Source organism: Rhineura floridana, chromosome 20 (genome assembly GCF_030035675.1).
Source record: "Rhineura floridana isolate rRhiFlo1 chromosome 20, rRhiFlo1.hap2, whole genome shotgun sequence".
NCBI classification, from domain to species: domain Eukaryota; kingdom Metazoa; phylum Chordata; class Lepidosauria; order Squamata; family Rhineuridae; genus Rhineura; species Rhineura floridana.
In genome coordinates this window covers 21,093,630-21,112,857 of record NC_084499.1, presented here as the reverse complement: position 1 = coordinate 21,112,857, position 19,228 = coordinate 21,093,630, and the positions used below count along the sequence as shown (strand labels likewise).

The following is a 19,228-nucleotide window of genomic DNA, read 5'->3' as shown; positions in this document are numbered from 1 at the left end:
GACTCCCATTTGTATTTCCCACAAGACCCCCCTGGGACAAATACGACATCATCACACAGCCGCTGCAAGGAAACTCCCCCTTTTACCCTCCTCCAATCATTTAAATGCCTCCCCCAGTTCACCGTTTGTGTGATGGGACAGCAAAATGTGGGGGTGCATTTTTGCTGAGCCTTATCTCAGCTAAAATTACTCTTTTGCAACGTGAGGGGTGCTCCAAAGTCCTGGGGAGCGGGAAATAACTAAATGGCAGCGAGAGACGTATTGATGTAATTTTGAAAAGCAGCATGCTACTCACCGGAGGCCCCGAGGGTCCTGGGGGTCCCTTGGGTCCCAGCAAGCCACGGGGGCCCTATTAGAGGAAGGAAACAGAGTCTGAATATGCCCGCTAGGCTGAGCTGAAGATCACATCCTGTATTGCAATGCCAGTTTAATTCTCTGAGTGCTATCGCTTGTGGAGACAAAACCGTGTCATCCCCGCACTGGACGGAGATTCGGTGAGTGGCCCCGAGGTATGCAGAAATACCAAAAAGAACTAGAGGGGGAGGGAAGGAGGTTCTTATCTCTGGACAGGCCAATCTCAAAGTTTCACACTGCTGGCCAGCTGGAAGGGACGAAGTTGCTCACCCCGATTTCGTGTTTTGGAGTTTATTCAGAGTAGACCCACTGAAATGAATGGACCCAATGTAGTCATATCCATTAAATCCAGTAAGCGATGGAAAGCCCTGCCAGTTCGGACTCTCTCGGCTTCTCATTTTTCCATTCTTAAATTCAGTTCTGCACATTTCTGCAGCAACGTGCAATTTTTTAAAAATTAAAAAATTCTCATGAAAAATCTTCAGCATTTTAGTGCATACTTCTTCTGATAAAACATTTTTGTATGCACTTTTGACTAATGTACACATTTTTGCAATAAACCTGTCCTAATATAATGCATTTTTGTATGTTATTCTCAAGATATATTCCCTTTTATGCACATTTCCGCCTAATAAACATTGTTTGGTTGGAGACCTGCATCGCAAAATGCAGAAGGAAGTCCAGACTTGATAGATTCAGCTTTAAATCAGGTCACACTTCTTCTTGAATTTCTTCCCTATCGCTAATTCAAATGGGTGTACTCTGAATTGTAACATTGGATACAACCTTTAAGCTATCTGGACCCTGAACTATGGAGAGGTGAACAGGCATAACACTCAAGCTATGATCAACCCCGGAACTGTGTAGAAAAAAATTATATAAAATTAAATGCAAGGGTTCAGCGTGAGCCCTATTCAGAGCAGATCCATTGAAGTTAATAGTTATGACTAACTTGGACTCATTCATTTCAGTGGGTCTGTTCTGACTAGGACTAGCATTGGATACAACCCATAATACCTCCAGTGCTTAAAGGGGGATCCAAGGCCTGTGAAGACACCATCACAGAGAGTTCCTTAGCTACACCTCAGTCAAAGGCTATGATGGTCCACTGCTCCAAAAAGCCCAGCCACCCACCCAGCATCTGAGACACAACTGTTCATTTGAACTGGAGGAATCCTTAAGTCCAGCAGCTAAGGCTGATGAGTGTGTTATGTTGAGAGGGTCGAGCTCCCCAAATCCATCCCCCCGGCCAACCCTCTTGCTTCTTCGCCATCCATGAATGATCCAGAAAAAAATGCCCCAATTATTTATCATCATCTAAATGCCTTCTTAATTGCCGTCCATATCTGCTGGCTTGGAGTGTTTTTAAAAAGGTCAGCAGACTAGAAGGGATTGCTTACGGCTGCATACGGAGGAAATATGAAGGTTGACAACGCCTCGGCAGATTTTAACTAGACACCTCAAGTCTCATTCAGACATGATGAGCTTTTTAATATTCACTTCTCTGCTTCCCCCCACCCAACACGCACATGCAGTTTTGTCCCGCTCCTCAAATGAAGGCTTCCTATCTTTTTTTTTTGACAAAGGCTGTCATACCAGTAAGCTCAGGTTTTTGCAACAGCAGTAATTTTTTAAAAACCTTTTCAAAACTCTGCTGACAGCTTTCTATTAGAGCTGAAAGGAAACTGGGGACTCGTGTGTGTGTGTGTGTGTGAGAGAGAGAGAGAGAAGTATCACTCAGATGCACTGACAGTGACCTTAACGTATCTATTTATTTTATCTTTCAAATAGCTTAAGCTTATCCTCACAACAATCCTGTGAGGTAGGTTAGGCTGAGAGACAGTGACTGGCCCAAGGTCACCCAGTGAGCTTACTGGTTGAATTGGTGTTTGAATCTGGATCTGCCAGGTCCTAGTCCAACTGGCTTGTATGGAAGATATGAACCAGAAGTGATCAATACTAGGCATCCTCTATGCCAAGAACTCACCAAAGAGGAGCCCATTCCCTCCTTCAGCCTCAGTTCTTTGATCTGCAAAATGGGCGTTTAATTAGGAATGCCCAAGGTATTCATCCTACATGAATTCTGAAGCAAAGCCACCTGATCCTCACCTCCTGGACTAGCATGTCGATTGGAACACTGTTCTACTTCACAATCTGCACTTAACCAAGCTGTAAAAGGTGGCCTGAGTGGTCCCAGTGGGTGCACTTGGCCAAACCTACACAAACATGTACGCTGGTGGTTTTAGGACTGTACGTGTATAATAAACAGGGTTGTCCAGTTCACACATATGCTGTCTTAAAACAGAGTCTTAGGTGCACACCTCTAAAGCGTAGCCAAGGCATAAGACTCTGTATTCTATTTTAATTTTACTGCGGCAAGTGACTTACAGGTTCACCAGGGAGGCCTCTAGATCCAACTTCCCCGTCGTCGCCCTGTCAGAAAGCAAAGAAATGGCAACAAGAAATTAATTTAAAGCTGGTGTTATGTCAGCCCTGTCACAAGCGTTTTACTTTTTGTCAATAAGTGCACAGGAACAGCGACTCCGCGAGAGTCACAACAGACAGGCTGTGCAGAGAGAAGCCCTCATCAGCCGGGGGCATCATACTGTGCGTATAGGAGTGAGTCGATCAGAAAAGCTGAAAGCGATACTGTCATAATTTGTGTCAGCATCCATAAAGAGGGATTTGCTTCAATGCGAGGGGGGGGAGGTGCAAAGGAGAGGATCATTTTGATATAGGAAAGTCAGTCAGTAACGGATCAAGGAATAACCAGTGAAGAGGCCGAATGAAGAAACACAGCAGGAGAATTAAGCATGGGGTCTTCCACTCTTTCACCCATCACACCCACAGGCCTACGTGGGACTCTGAATGCAGTGGAAGAAATGCCCGCCCTGCCCCACCCCCCACAAGGGTACCTAACAGTAAATGCACTCGCCACAGCAGTGATTGATCTGCAAGGGCTGCATTCACACATGCAGGCTGCCACGTGCTGCGGCCGGTGAGAGAAGAGCAAGCCCATGTGAATCTGCCCCACGTTCCTGAGAGTGACAGGAAATGGGGAATGAACTCACCCTCTCGCCATCCTCCCCTGGGCCTCCTGGAGGACCGGAAGGGCCGGGGTCACCCTAAGAAAAACAAAGGACAGAATCAGCCTCACTGTCCCCCGTCCCCCCAGATTTGTATCCTCTATTTTTTAAGAAAATCCAAATAATTTTATTCCGATATTGTCATACTATATAGCTTTCCAATAAGGGCATATGGGTTGCAGCCAACTCAGTCCTACTCAGAGTAGACCCACTGAAATTAATGAACCAAAGTTCATTTATGTCTATTCACGTCACTGGGTCTACTCAGAGTAGGGCTAGCACTGAATACCACCCAAAAGTACAAGTATCCAATGCTAGTCCTACTCAAAGTCAGACCCATTGAAATTTATGGGCAGCACTGACTTGGTTACATTATTTCAGTGGGTCTACTCTGAACAGGACTAACACTGACTACAACCCGAGGTTAAGATAAATCCTTACAAACTGGAGAAAGTTACCGCCAAAAAAAATAAATCAATCACAATTCTTTTGCATCACGTCAACCAAAATATAAATGCATTAATATTAAATATGGAAGTTAAAAGAGACTCTTACGAGTTACAACAATAAGAGGTCCACCTGTTCTCCTGCTCTCCCAAAAGTCTTTTGATTTTAAATTTATATTTCCACCCACCCTCCAAAAAGAGGCCCAGCTTGAGAGGCTGAAAGGACTCTTAGGCCGTTTCCTCCATGTCTGCCATCTTGCACGGTGGAGGCAACTTGGATCTTCTAAGCCAAGTCAGACTTGTCAGTTTGGAACCTTCTCTTCCTTGTTTAGCTATACTTGGCTGAATCACTTTGTTACATTATTATTTTAAAGTCCTCATGAAGATTCGTCAACATTTTAGTGTGCTTTTCTCTTAATAGACCCTTTTTGGCAAGCAGTTTCCCCTAAAATATTGCATTTCTGTTTATTGTTTTCATTAACGTATGTATTTTGATGTACACATTCAATTTTGCATGCATGTTTTTTGTGGGAGAAGTGCATTGCAAAATTTGGAGAGGTACAAATTGTGAAGGGTAGCTGTGTTTTGGTTTATGTACCATTTCAGGAACAGCAGATTTATTATTATTATTATTATTATTATTATTATTATTATTTACCTTCACCCGGAGGTCCCAGGGTGGGTTGCAACAGTTTAAAATCCATTGTTAGGTAAGTTCATGAACCAAACTGAATTTTCTCCCCAACACAACTGGAGGCAATAAAGAGCAGCCAAGCTAATCAGACACCATCATTCTGTCCACTACTGCATGTAAGGTCACCCAGACAAAACAAAATGAAAAACTGCGATGGGCTTACCCTGTGCCCTTTCTCTCCAGGCAATCCGGCCAGACCATCAAAACCTCGGTCACCCTACAATAAAAGGTTAGAATGAGATTTTTTTTAAAAAAGGAAGAAAAACCAGCCGCTGCTTCCTAGAAGATGTAAGTAAGTGGACATTCTGAGGACCAGGGCAAAACCTTCCTTGCAAGCTTTTCGTGCAAGTGTGTGAACCACCAAGGGCAGATGGGAGGGAGGGTGTCTCATCTCAGGGCATTGTTTCACCAGCAGCAGCAGGCACAGTTTTGGGGCAACATCTAATTCTGTGCTAAGTTACCAGATATTTAGGACATGGCATTTAAGCTTTTAAAACAAGATCATCTGTAAGAGGAATCTTTGCCCTCTGGATGTTGTGGAAATAGATGTCCCACCATCCTGGACCATTGGCTGTGCTGGCTAGGAACAAATCAGAAGTGTATTCCAACAAGACCCAGAGGGTCACAGGCAGTGGAGATTGTAGGAGTAGGTTTCAGCACCTTGGACAGCTCCTTGGGAGTGCAGACTAAAGCCTGGAGTGGATTCATTGCCCCCTTCACAACAGAACCACTAGTCTCCACTGCTCATAGGTTCCCTATCCATGATCTGTAACAGAAGTGAGGGACTTCAGGCCCAGGAGCTAGATGTGGCTCTCTGGGTCTCACTATCTGGTCCTTGAGCACTTCCTCAAGAACATTTGCCTGGTAGGAACGTTTCCTTCATCTGTGAAGCATGAAGAAGGGCTGTAAGCTCAGTGGCAAAGCACCTGCTTGCATGCAGAAGGTCCCAGGTTCAATCCCTGGCTGTATCTCCAGGTAAGTCCGGATGAGGTGCGCCTGGCGCCGACGCTACTATCTTTTCGGCACCAGGTGAAAACCTTTTTATACTCCCAGGCATTTTAAAGTGTATTTTAACAGTATTCCACTATTATTCTGTATTTTGGACGTTGTTTGGTTCTTTTATTGTTTGTTTGTTTTTGGTTCTTGATTTATTGTATTTATTGTACTTATACACTGTGCTTGTTTTATCTTTTATGTACACCACCCAGAGAGCCTTCGGGCTTAGGGCGGTATATAAATTAAATTAAATAAATAAATAAAATAAATGTCCTAAGCCTGAGATCCTGGAAAACTGCTGCAAATCAGTGTAGACAATACTGAACTAGATGGACCAAGGGCCTGACTCAGCTTTCTATCTTCTATCTATGGAGGTGTGTGTGAGAGAGAGTTTGTGTATGTGTGTGCACACATGCACCTGGGAGGTGTATCCAATGTTAGTTCTACTCAGAGAAGACCCACTGGAAATAATGGGCATGTCTAATTTAGGTCCATTGATTTCAGTGGGTCTATTCTGAGTAGAACTTAATTGAATCCAACCTTGAATTTTGGACTGTATCCTAAAGCACAAGGAAAGATTCACATCCATTGCTCCACCCCCTTTTTCCTGTGGCCCTGCCCACCACTTGCATGTGGCTCTGGGAAGGTTCCACATGAGGGAATGCACCCCTTGGAATGAAAAAGCCTCCTTGCCCCAATCTAGCATAACCAGTATTGCTTGGAGAAATCCACCTCCCTTTGCCTGCTCTTCTTGCCTGCTCACAGTGGAGAGGGATTTACTTCACACCCAAGGGCACAATAGCACATGGCAAAGAATTCAGGGCTGCCTGCATTCCTCTCCTCTTCTGCAACATTCAGTTCAAATTACCCTGTGTCCTCAGGTGGTTCATTATGTGTCTGACACCCCCCCTTTCCTGACATCATTGGCTGCATTGCCAGGGAAACACAACCTCATCACCATTGTGAGGTCAGACCAGAAGGTCAGTTGAGCAAGATATTACTGAGGGGAGGGAGGGAGGTGGGGGAAAGCAGCAAGGGGGCTGGCAGTGTGGGTGACAATCCTTTTCCATGTGTACTTCTGCCCTGAATCCAACAAGTCCCCCCAGAGCTCATCTTGTGAACACAAAAGATGGATGGTTAGTGCGATTGTGGAAGTAATCGAAACTGCCGTGGGAGGACCCACAAAAGGTGAGCTGATGAACGACAAGCCTCTTAGGTTCCAGAATATCTCCGCACACCTTTACATGGTAATCAATTATACAGACACTTCCCCACCCCGCCCCTCCACAACATCTGCCTAATGTTCATTCTTTGTTGGGATATTAAGAAAGAGTGGCTGTAGCATGTCTGGGACCAATGATTTGCAATCTCCTTCTCTGCACCCCCCACCCCCATCTATTTCCATGATAAGTACCTACATAATCAAGCACTTAAACTGCCAGGCAAACTTCCCTGCATTCAAATTCACCGTTTAATGGCTTCTGCCTCTTTTGATGACAGTGGAGTGAACTCCGAAGGGAGGGAGGAGGAAGGCAAGAAAAAGGGAGATTTCTTTCCAGATGTAAACACAAATACAAAGGCTGTACACGGTTATTAAATTCGCAGCAGATGTCTCTCTGGGAATTGGAGCTTCAAGGGCTCCGGATCTGTGACCAGTGGTATCGCCCCATCTGGAATATAGTTCCTCCATGTAAACGGCGTGTTTCCTAGAACAGATGTGACTTTTTAAAAAGTAACGGATACAACCGGGACGTGAAACATTGTGGTTCAACTACCTTTGGCCCAGTCTGGCCTGGCATCCCTCGCGCTCCATCACTGCCAGCGCGTCCCTAGAAAGAGAGAAGAGAAGAAATTAAGCCACAAGGGGCCTGATCAATACCAGAGAGGCATCCATTCTTGTGTCGAAGGCTGTGTTTCAAGTCTCATGACTGCTGCTGTGACTGCAGTTGGCTGCAGGTCAGCAGGTTGCGTGATGCATTATTTTTATCCCAGAAAAATAAGGCTGAATCCCGCCCCCTACCATGCAGCCAAAATTTAGAAGCTTTACACCAGTGGCGAGAAAGCTTCGGCCCTCCAGCAATTGTTGGACTCCATCTGTACCATACATAAGCACATTGCTCCCTCCAAAGGATCCTGGGAATTGTCGTTTGTTAAGGGGGCTAGGAATTGTAGCTCTGATAGGGGTAAACTACAGTTACAGCTCCCAAGATTCTTTGGGGAAAGCCCATGTGCTTTAAATGTATGGTGTGTGCACTCAGCCACAGAGTGTGTATCTGGTCACAATCTGAAGATGGGCCCAAGTTAGTCATGTCTATCAATTTCTATATGTTTACTCTGAGCATGACTAACCTGAGATACATTCAGCCCAAGCTGATTTTCTATATACTGATCAAGAGTTGTAGCCAACTCAGTTCTACTCAGAGTAAATTCATTAAAATGAATGGATCTCAGTTCATCATGTCCATTATTTTCAATGGGTCTACTCTGAGAAGGACCATGTTGGCTGGGGCTGATGGGAGCTTTCTCTCTTTCTCTCCCTCCCTCATCCTGCAAGACCAACACGATCACTAACACTCTCTCCAACTGCTCCCTTACTCATGTCTGTAACCCTTCACAGCTACAGGTGGTTCCAATGGTTTGGCGTGAAGAGACCCAATTGTACTGCCTGCCTCTCAGCAGCTAGCATGTTAAGTTCACAAAACCATGCAAAGAGTTTTCTTTTTCTCACGTACCCGGCGTCCTGGTTTTCCTGATGGGCCCGGAGGGCCTTGAACGCCTCGTGGACCCTGAAACAAACGGAATCAATGAGAAAAATAAGAAGTTGTCCTGCCCGAACTCAAGGAACTCAGACTCAGACACAGCTGTAGTTTTCTCTTCTATTGAAGCAAGAGAAAGTTTCTGTTCAGAGCACTTCATGGATCAACCTACAGCTTACTTAGAACCCAGCAGCCCTCTCTATCTAACTAGGCACAACTTGGCAGCATTAAGATGTTGACTCAGCAACTAACCCTCCCCCCTTGCCCAACTTAAGTAGAGCCGGCCAGCCCCCTGCTTGCGTGTACCCCGAGTCACGGTTGGAGGCAGGCACATAAGCACAAACTCCTCCTGAGCTGGGACTGTTGAATCTCCCACTGTGCCCACCTCCTGGACCTGGGCAAAGGGGGATCTCTGTGCCAGTCCCACCCTCTGCCTCTGCGGGGGGAGGTCTGTCTGGTGGCGGCGGTAGCAGAGGAGTAAGGGGCCGGGCCGAGGGTTCCTCTTGGGGGGTGTCTGGGATGCCTGAAGGTGGCCTGTGAATGCCTGGAGTGGGGGCTGCTTTGACATCCCACTCCTCCCAGGGTCCTTCCCCGGCCGGGACGTCCCAGTCCCAGTCTTCCTCCCCCCCCGTGCATCGGTCCACTCCCGGCTACCATGGCTCACGACAGAAGCATGGGCACCTGCCTCAGAATAATGTTAGGCCTATCAGATGACATTGTGTGTGTGTTTTTCTGACATACCTGGGGTCCCATGTCGCCTGCCTCACCCTTGATTCCTCCACTGCCTGGGGGTCCCTATGGGAAAAGGAGGATTAGGGGAAAAGTACATGGCATAATGAAAATAAATAAATCCTTACCGCCCGCCCACAACTCCAACCACCCACCTTTGGCCATGGTGGATGGGGCTGAAGGCAGTTTGTGTTCTTGCCATCATTTTCACACACACGTCTCCTGATGAGCACATTTACTACGAGCAATTTTCCCACAGGTAATGCATTTTCCTAAGTTATTTCCATGAACGTGTGCATTTTCATGCACGCTTTCTCCTTGTATACACGTCCCCTGGTGCGTGGTTCGGTTGGAGAAGTGCATCGCAAAATTCGGGAAAGTACAAATTGCAAGAGATGCCCATGTTTTGGTTCACGGTTTGCTTTGGGAAGTGTGAATTAGGCAGGTTCTCATTTAAAGGCAAACCAACCCAAATTTCTACCCCTTTCCTCCTAGTTCTGCTCTAATAAAAATGCTCCCCAATGTGAAGCCAGCGAGGCGGCATCTTGCTTAGAGATTTTTGCTTACTTACCAAGGGTCCTGGCCTTCCGGTAAGACCCATTGGACCAGCTGGTCCTCTCAGTGCCAGCTGCAGAAGGAGAGATGGAAAGCATGTGAAAACTGTGCACGGCAACTTGAAGACAGCCATTCGCAGGGTGAAGCCACACGGTGCTCCCTGAAGCAAGTTTATCCCGTGACATTCCAGGGGAACTTACTCCCAAGAAAGCAGGCACAGGTGACTGCAGGCTTGCAGCCTGCTCCGGTGCATGCCTAATTGGAAGAGAACCCCACATTCAATGAGACTAACTCCTGAGAAAGCCTGCCTATGATTCGAGCATGTTTAGCCAAAGTGGGGCCCTCCAGATGTTGCTTGGCTAAGGGCAGCTGGAGTCCAAAAGCATCTAGAAGGCACCATGCAGGCTCCTAACCCTGATGCCTATGCTCTCCTCCCACTGTCGGAGGCTGTATGCTTCCAAATACCAGTTGCTGGAAACCATGACTGGAGGGGTGAGCCACTGTTGCACTCCGGTCCTGCTTGTGGGATTCCCATTGGGGCACCTGCTTGGCCACTGTGAGAACAGGATGCTGGACTAGATGGGCCACTCACCTGATCCAGCTGGGCTCTTCTTATAGAGGTGTATTGTGACAGCAGAACCCTCATGCCCAGGGGCAGTCTACCTCTGAATGCCAGTTGCTCGGATTCAAACTTGGGGAAAGTGTTGCTGTGCTCTGGTCCTGCTTGCAATCTTCCTATTGGGGCATCTGGTTGGCCACTTTGAGAGCGGGATGCTGGACTAGTTGGGCCTCTGGCCTGATCCAGCAGGCTGTTCTGATGTTCTGATGCTAGATTAGCGTCTCGGTCATAAATGATCAAGGCTGTTCAATTTTTACCCCTTCCCAAAAGGCAGATTGCAACCAATGCAGAATACTAAACATTACATGGAAGTAAAAAAGACATTTGGAGAACAGATCTGGGACAATTAGTTACTTATTGGTACCCCTATGTCAGACTTCCCTAACCTGGGCTCTCCAGATGTTTCGGATTACAACTCTCATGATCCTTGAATATTAGCCAACATCTGGAGGGCACCAGGTTGGGGAAGGGTTCCCTATATAAAGAGAACAAGAATGCAACTTCAAAAATGTTATAATCTAGGGGTTTTTGTGTTGTGTTTTGTTTTAAACGTCTAATTAAAAAGTCGTGTAGCCAGGGCAGAGTCAATAAATCTTTTGGCAGGTAATGGGCCTGTCCACACTTTATAACGTCGCCAGGACAAATTTGTTCCATTGCAAGAATTCAATCCCTTAAAAGACCTGTAATTATCTGCATTCTCTGGTAATTAAAATCCACCCAGAGCAGCAATAGTTGTGTATGTGTGAAGAAATGCTAGATTATTTAGTGAACTGTGTGCTGTGTGTTTAACTAACTGCTCCCCCATTAAAAGGGCAACTGGGGAATGAACACAGTTTTGGTCTCAGAGGCAAAATCCAAGTTGCTGAGAAATAAATAAAAGTTAAAAAATTAGCTGAAATCAGCAGGATTCAAGGCCTGATTTAAATTCCATGCAGCCACACAGTAAGCATAGATCTGAGCAGGCCATACAAATGTGGGTATACCTTGCCTTGTATACCCCTAGCCAGTCACTTTGATTCTTGGGACAGACATTGTTAAAAGTGCCGTATGTTCCTGAGGTTTGTCTTATGGCCACTAAGACCAGGGCCTTCAGTGTGGTGGCTCCTGCCCTTTGGAACACACTCCCAGTTAATACCAGGCATGTACCTACAGCACTGGCATTTAGGCGCCTGCTTAAAATACACCTGCTCGCCCCGGCTTTCCAAGAAGGGTGATCCATGGCAGAGCCACTCTTAACAGTGCCATAGGCTCCTACGGTCCGTTTTATGGCCACTAACACAACCAGCAACCAGAAGCGATTGTAACACCTGAACCTGGGGAGATGTAACTATTATGTGTCATTAACTGGTATGTTTTAATTGATGTTTTATGATGACTAGAGACGTTATAACATTCATGCAATCAAACTGAGTTATTTGTCGGATTGTTGTGTTTTTGAATGACTTAGTGTTCGATTGTCACTGATGTAGTGACCTGCATTTTCGTTGTTCCGTTGTTAGCCATTCTGAGCATATTTATATGGAAAAGCGGCATACACTTTTAAACAACAGCAACAATCACCACCACCCCACAGCTTCTATGCAAGTTCTACTCAGAACTGATCCACTGAAATTAATGAACCCAAGTTAGTCATGTCTATCAATTTTTAATGGGTCTCCTCTGAGTAGACTGGATACAATATTTGTTAAAAGAAAAATACAGGTTAAAACCAATAAAATAGCATAAAAACATACAAACATATATAAAATAGATTCAGGGGATTTGTATGTGTTAATCAGGGTCCAATCTTATGGGTCAGGAAGGGGGTGGAAGAAAAATACAGGGTCACCTCCAATTCTAGCCCTACTCAGAGTAGACCCATTGAAGTTAAGGGATAGGACTAAATTAGGTTCATCCATTTCAATGGGTCTCCTCTATAATCCAGAGAAAATCAGGGTGGTCCCACCTCCAGATTACCTCTGAGGAAATGTGGCCTTTCACCTCCACACCCAGCATGGACTAGACACCCTGTCTTTGCAGAGTAGCCCCAGGTGCCTTCTGGGCCCCAGACATGCGTTAAAGCGATAGGAGATGACGAGCTCAGTGCCCTCCACTTACCCGGGCCTGTTGCAGGATGGCTTGCGCCTGGGACTCCTGAGCAGACACCATGGGACCTTTCGAGCCACTGTCGCCTCCCCCGCTGAACCGGAACTGCGGAGGGCAAAGCAGGGAGAAGAGGTCAGTTGGAGAATGGCAGCTTTTGTTCAGTTCCAGTGGCCCAATGGGAACGAGGGGGCACATCAGTAGCCTCATCCCCATTGGGGCATGGCAGGGAAGGCTCTCGCATGAAATGAAGCACAAGTTGAAATGCACCCACACAAAAAGGAGAGAACACAAACCATTCAGCACGAGACCCAAAGATGCTATGTCAGATGACACCCAATACCTGCATAAGAGACGTGTTCCTAGTTGCCACCCTCCAAATTGCTGGTTAACAATATACTCACCGGAAGCATCAACATTGTCCCAGGCGGTCCTGGCAAACCGTCGGCCCCGGGGAGCCCTGCCCGTCCGGGGGGACCCTACAAACAGACAGGAATACGGAGCAGCCATTAAAAAAAAATTCAGACACAACCATTTTGGGCTTATGGATACTGGGGAGATTGCATCGCACTATGGATATACAAATGCCAAAGCTACCCACAGTAGACCCATTTAAAATAATAACCCATTGGGTCTCAATAACCCATAGAGGCCTACCAGTTGGCTCTCTTCCTTGCAGAACCTCTGTGTGTGTGTGTGTGTGTGTGAGAGAGAGAGAGAGAGGTGGAGAGGGTAGAGGGTTTTTATTGATCTTTATCTGCAGATTTATAAGCTTCACAAGCAAAAGTCACTTAGCTGGTGTACAGTAAATCAAAAAACAAAATGCAAAAGATTAGAAAGCTAATGTAAGGTGCAGAAGAAATGGCTTGTGTCCCAAATATCTGAGAGACCAACTCCTTCCCTACCGAGTGTTGAGATCAGCAGAAGGGACCCTCTGGGTAGTTCCACCACCCTCAGAAGCTGAGTATTATGAGCCCTGTGGAAGACTCCTGTTGCGGTGATCAGGAGAAGGAGGAGGAATGGGACCCTGGGGATTGCAGCGGGAGGGGCTGAAATAGGAGAAGACTTCAGCAGTTTAGATGGTGACAGCTCCACCCCTGTAGTTTCAGATCCAGCTGAGGAAATGCTGTCCGAAATTCAGCCGGCCCCTGCCTGCCTCTCAGTTTTGCCCTCCCTTCTCCAGAGAAGGAGGAGTTGGAGGCTTAGGCAGAGGTGGAATCTGAGGAGGGTCTAGCTGAGTTGCTGCCGCTGCCAAGGGCATGATGGCTGATGTACAGAAGCAAGTAGATAGTGCCAGCTTTTCAATCTGTGCGTAGGAGTGTGTGTTTGCTCACACAGATGTGTTCAGAGAAAACTTCCCCACGCAAATAGAAAGAACCTGCCCTGAGCCTCCTTCAAGGGTCTCAAGGGGCATGTCTAATTGCTGCGACAGTGTCTTCATTTGAGTAGTCATGCTGAATTATCCTTGTGTAGAGACGCAGAGTGCTGTATAATCTATAAGCTGATCTATGGAAAAACACACCAGTGAGTCTGAGTCTGAATCCAATGGGGTTGGCCAGGACACTCAGGGGGTGGTGATCTGGGAGAAGGCATTCTCTGTGGCAGCCCCAAAGTTGGGGAACGCCCTTCCCACAGAGTTGTGTTACTGTACAGTTTTGGGTGAATGCTGAAGAAGCAACTCTTTCCTCTAGCCTTGGATACCTGAGATATTTTAGGACCTAGCTTATTTTTTGTGATGTGATTTTGAGTTGTTTTTAATGTTGCATTTTAAACTGTTGTAACCCACCAGAAATGTCTCCAACAGCCACCTAAATATAAAAATGTTAGGTGCCTGCCTAATTTCAGTTGGTAACTGATTCCAGAGGGCTGGGAGATGAAATTCAGTGTAGTTCAGGTTTTCGTGCAAGCCTACTAAATTTGCACCTCCTGAACAAATGCTGAAAATGTGCAGCAGTCCTTTAAAATCCAGTCTCCTAATTTTGCTATGCAGTTCCCCCTTCCAGAAAATGTGTGCAAAAATGCTCATATTCGGAGAAAATAGAAGCTAATATTACGAGAAAGCATAAACATCTATGTATTAGAGAATATACACGGTGTGTGATATTAGGAGAACTTGCTTGCAAAAGTGTGTATATTAGGAAAAATGCAAGTTCAAAGGGTGACAAACTTACACCATCAAAACAACCTTAAACGGAGGTGGAAATGGGAGTGAACTAAATTTAAGATTGGCAAAAAACAAAAAACAGAAACTCAAAGGGAAGATTTGCCCACCTCTAGGAGAGGGATGGATTTGTATGCAGCCTGAACCTTTTGCTAATCCTAACTGCACCTCCACTGACAGCTCATAGATTGCAGTGGCGGCTGATGGTCCATGTCCGCAAGGCAGTAGAATCTGCCTCGAGTTTTAGTGTGGACTTTTAAGGAGCTGAAGCACCCTGGACAGCTCTTTGGAAGTTCAGACTAAAACCTGGAGCGGATTCCACTGTCCCACTATCATGGAGCCACTATTAGTAGATTGTAAGGTCGGACAGGTGGTGGAAACAGACAAAGGTCTTTTCAGAAACAGCCCAGGGGCGTGGGAACCGCCTTTGACAGGAAAGCCTTCAGTACACTCCCTTGATCAGGCTTACACAGGTAGAGGAAGGAGATAGTTTCTTCCGGGCCAGAAGCAAAGCAGTGAGCTATAAGAGGGTATTTGTATCCAGTTGGGTCCAGGCTGATCTTCCTGTGCTGGCATCCTTGCTTGAATGCTGGCTCTCGTCCCTTGGGCGATGGATGGGGCCTCGCTTCCGCAGTCCCAGGGGACTGGCTGTTGGAGCAGAGTGCTCTTTAGCAAGCTCTCGGCACCTGCCTCTTCTCCGGCCGATAGAGTGGGCCAGGCTGGCCTTCTCTTTTCTGGTGTTCTTGCAAAAACAGTGGCTCACTTCCTTGCTCCAGTCCCAGGGCAACTGGCAACTGTTGCTAGCGATCAGAGGGAGGGGGGGTGCAAGCTCTCTGAAGCCACTCCTTCTTTGGCCAGTGGATGCAGCCAGCCTGCAAGCAAGTTCATCAGAGCAACTCGTTCTGTGGCAAAGAGCAGGCCGGGCAAATTCCACTCCCATCCCTGCTCTGAACTGAATGGTCCCCAGAGGGAATCGGGTCCACCGCTGAGAGTGCCGGGAGCCGTAATTGAACAAGCCGCACGGAGAACTGCTCAGCTCAGCCCCCGCTGACAGGACAAGCTGCAATATTGACTTCCTTGCAAGGCAGGATCGATGTGGCACAGCAGAGCCTTTCATGCTCCGCCGTGTCGCCACCGCTGGGAAGATTATTCTCGGGCCCTCAAAGAGTCGTAAATACAAGCGGGTGCACCGGGGAAGTAGCAAGTACCTCAGTGCTCCTGTTTGGCAGGACGAGACAGAGGGCAGAAGGAAGCCCTGCGACTGAGATACGGCCCAGAGGAGCCTGGAGCCAAAAGCAATGGGTCAGGAGGAATGGGGGAAGCTGCCTTTTACCAAGTCAGACCATTGGATCCATCTAGCGCAGTATTGCCTGCACTGACTGGCAGCAGCTCTCCAGGGTTTCAGGCAGGGGTCCTCCCCAGCCCTAACCAGAGATGCCATTGAGGACTGACCCTGGGGTCGTCTGCGTGTAGAGCAGGCACTCAGCCACAGAGCTATGGTCCACCCCCAAATAACAATCATCCCTTGATTTTTCAGATTACAGCCCAAAGCCGCTCTGGAAGGTTTTTTTATAGTAGGATCAGTTCTTGTCCGTGACTTCCTCTGGCCTATTGCTGTTCAAAAGGTGCATGGGGTGGGTAGCCACAACTTCTCCCTTTGACCAGGCTTGTATCCTGACAAACCCCAAAACCTGCATTTCCTCCTCATCTGAATCCTCCGCAGGGTAGGGCAACCGGACGGGTTTGTGAGCCGTGACAAAAATAGGGGCAGTGCATGACCAGGAAACTGTGACTTGCCCCTGGAAATCAGGACAGCTGGAACCCGTTGGAATAAGACAGCGCCCAGTGGGAATATGAAATAATAGCAGAGGAGCATGGCCAGTTCTTATTAAAGGATCCAGCCTGGCTTTATTCCCCCTCCTTTCCCCAAAATTCTCATTTTTAACCAGGGCCTTGTCTGGGTAGAGACACAACTCTGTGTGGAAAATCTGACTGAACAGTCTGCCTCAATCAGACGGCGTGTGAATTTCTACCTCAGTGTTACAAAAATGGCGCAAGCACCAAATTATCTCCGCAATCAAATGGAAAATTCCACCAATGCAAAATGCTAAAGGCTTTCCTGCAGCCAGTGTTGTCCAGTTTGAATTCTTGCCAATGGACTGCAAAGCCGGGAGGGGCATTTAAACTTGGCTATCAGTGTTGCCAAATCCCAGTTTTGGTTTCTAGATATGTCTTAACTAGACTGAAAAAAAAGTTTGGCTGTTAGAGTAATAAGGCCAAGAGTGTCCTCTGAAAATTTAAGAGGTGGGAATATGTTTTACAGTTGCAGGGCGAGCTAACACAAGGATCAAAGGCCTGGTTTGAGATGCATTCAAGATTAAATGGCAAAAAAGGGAGGAACTATTTAAAATACTTCACATTTAACTTTAGCAACATTATCTATTATGAATCATCTCCTTTCTTTTAAGCAACATTTTGGCATGCATAACCTACTTATTTGTTCAGAAAAGTAACCATACACCTTTCTTATTTATTCATTGTTTATTTATTAAATGTATATCCTGCCCTTCCTCCCAGAAGGACCTCAGATAGAAGGAAAGCCTGATCAGAAACATTCAGAAACATGGAAGAGAATGAAGCTTGAACCAGAATGGAACCAGACTGCTGGCACTTAAAATTAAATAGGTAGCAGAGCAGCTTTTAAACTGACTGAGGGGGAAAACCCGACAGGAGCTGAGAAAGGTCCGGTTCGGAATAAACCTCCCCCCTGGGATAAAAACCAAAGAAATGATGAAATTTTAAAAGGGGTAGGCCTAGAAGTAGGCATTGTGAGAGCAGGGGCACAGGATATAAATTCAGAAGAGCAAAATTACCACAGGCCTAACCACAAGTGCCAAAGACACTTGAAGAGAGACACTGCTTACAAGTGCCTGTACGCTAATGCTAGGAGCCTGCGAACCAAGATGGGAGAACTGGAGTGCTTGGTCTTAGAGAAGAGCATTGATATAGTGAGCATAACGGAGACCTGGTGGAATGGAGAAAACCAGTGGGATACGGTTATCCCTGGATATAAACTATATCGGAAGGACAGGGAAGGACGTATTGGTGGCGGAGTCGCTCTATACATGAAAGAAGGCATTGAATCCAGCAAGCTCAAAACCCCAAAAGAGGCAGACTCCTCCACAGAATCATTGTGGGTGGTGATACCGTGCCCCAGGAGGGACTTAATACTGGGAACGATCTATCGTCCCCCTGATCAAAATGCTCAGGGAGACCTTGAGATGAGATATGAAATTGAGGAAGCATCCAAACTAGGAAATGTGGTAGTAATGGGTGACTTCAACTACCCGGACATAGACTGGCTGCATATGTGTTCCAGTCATGACAAAGAAGCAAAGTTTCTAGATATTCTAAATGACTATTCCCTAGATCAGTTGGTCATGGAACCGACCAGAGGGACGGCAACCCTGGACTTAATCCTCAGTGTGGACCGGGACCTGGTGCGAGATGTAAGTGTTGTTGAACCGATTGGGAGCAGTGACCACAGTGCTATTAAATTAAACATACATGTAACTGGCCAATTGCCACAAAAATCCAACACGGTCACATTTGACTTCAAAAGAGGAAACTTCACAAAAATGAGGGGATTGGTAAAAAGAAAGCTGAAAAACAAAGTCCAGAGGGTCACATCACTCGAAAATGCTTGGAAGTTGTTTAAAAACACTATATTAGAAGCTCATCTGGAGTGCATACCGCAGATCAGAAAAGGTACCGCTAGGGCCAAGAAGATGCCAGCATGGTTAACGAGCAAAGTCAAGGAAGCTCTTAGAGGCAAAAAGTCTTCCTTCAGAAAATGGAAGTCTTGTCCAAATGAAGAAAATAAAAAAGAACACAAACTCTGGCAAAAGAAATGCAAGAAGACAATAAGGGATGCTAAAAAAGAATTTGAGGAGCACATTGCTAAGAACATAAAAACCAACAACAAAAAATTCTATAAATACATTCAAAGCAGGAGACCATCTAGGGAGACAGTTGGACCCTTGGATGATAAGGGAGTCAAAGGTGTACTAAAGAACGATAAGGAGATTGCAGAGAAGCTAAATGAATTCTTTGCATCTGTCTTCACAGTGGAAGATATAGGGCAGATCCCTGAACCTGAACTAACATTTGCAGGAAGGGATTCTGAGGAACTAAGACAAATAGTGGTAACGAGAGAGGAAGTTCTAAGCTTAATGGACAATATAAAAACTGACAAATCACCGGGCCCGGATGGCATCCACCCGAGAGTTCTCAAAGAACTCAAATGTGAAATGGCTGATCTGCTAACTAAAATATGTAACTTGTCCCTCGGGTCCTCCTCCGTGCCTGAGGACTGGAAAGTGGCAAATGTAATGCCAATCTTCAAAAAGGGATCCAGAGGGGATCCCGGAAATTACAGGCCAGTTAGCTTAACTTCTGTCCCTGGAAAACTGGTAGAAAGTATTATTAAAGCTAGATTAACTAAGCACACAGAAGAACAAGCTTTGCTGAAGCAGAGCCAGCATGGCTTCTGCAAGGGAAAGTCCTGTCTCAGTAACCTATTAGAATTCTTTGAGAGTGTCAACAAGCATATAGATAGAGGTGATCCAGTGGACGTAGTGTATTTAGACTTTCAAAAAGCGTTTGACAAGGTACCTCACCAAAGACTTCTGAGGAAGCTTAGCAGTCATGGAATAAGAGGAGAGGTCCTCTTGTGGATAAGGAATTGGTT

At 46.3% G+C, this 19,228-nt stretch overlaps 1 protein-coding gene across 2 annotated transcripts in view; it reads right to left on the bottom strand.

The window, feature by feature from the left end:
• Positions 1-19,228, bottom strand: part of COL5A1 (collagen type V alpha 1 chain) — a 175,639-nt gene that overhangs the window by 73,948 nt on the left and 82,463 nt on the right. For both annotated transcript variants that reach the window (XM_061604403.1, XM_061604404.1), the window contains exons 12-21: positions 12,722-12,796; positions 12,333-12,425; positions 9,633-9,689; positions 9,074-9,127; positions 8,309-8,362; positions 7,352-7,405; positions 4,744-4,797; positions 3,426-3,479; positions 2,743-2,787; positions 296-349 (exon numbers count right to left, since the gene is read on the bottom strand). In XM_061604403.1, coding sequence (XP_061460387.1) covers positions 296-349; positions 2,743-2,787; positions 3,426-3,479; positions 4,744-4,797; positions 7,352-7,405; positions 8,309-8,362; positions 9,074-9,127; positions 9,633-9,689; positions 12,333-12,425; positions 12,722-12,796 — 594 coding nt within the window. The remainder of the gene's footprint in view (positions 1-295; positions 350-2,742; positions 2,788-3,425; positions 3,480-4,743; positions 4,798-7,351; positions 7,406-8,308; positions 8,363-9,073; positions 9,128-9,632; positions 9,690-12,332; positions 12,426-12,721; positions 12,797-19,228) is intronic.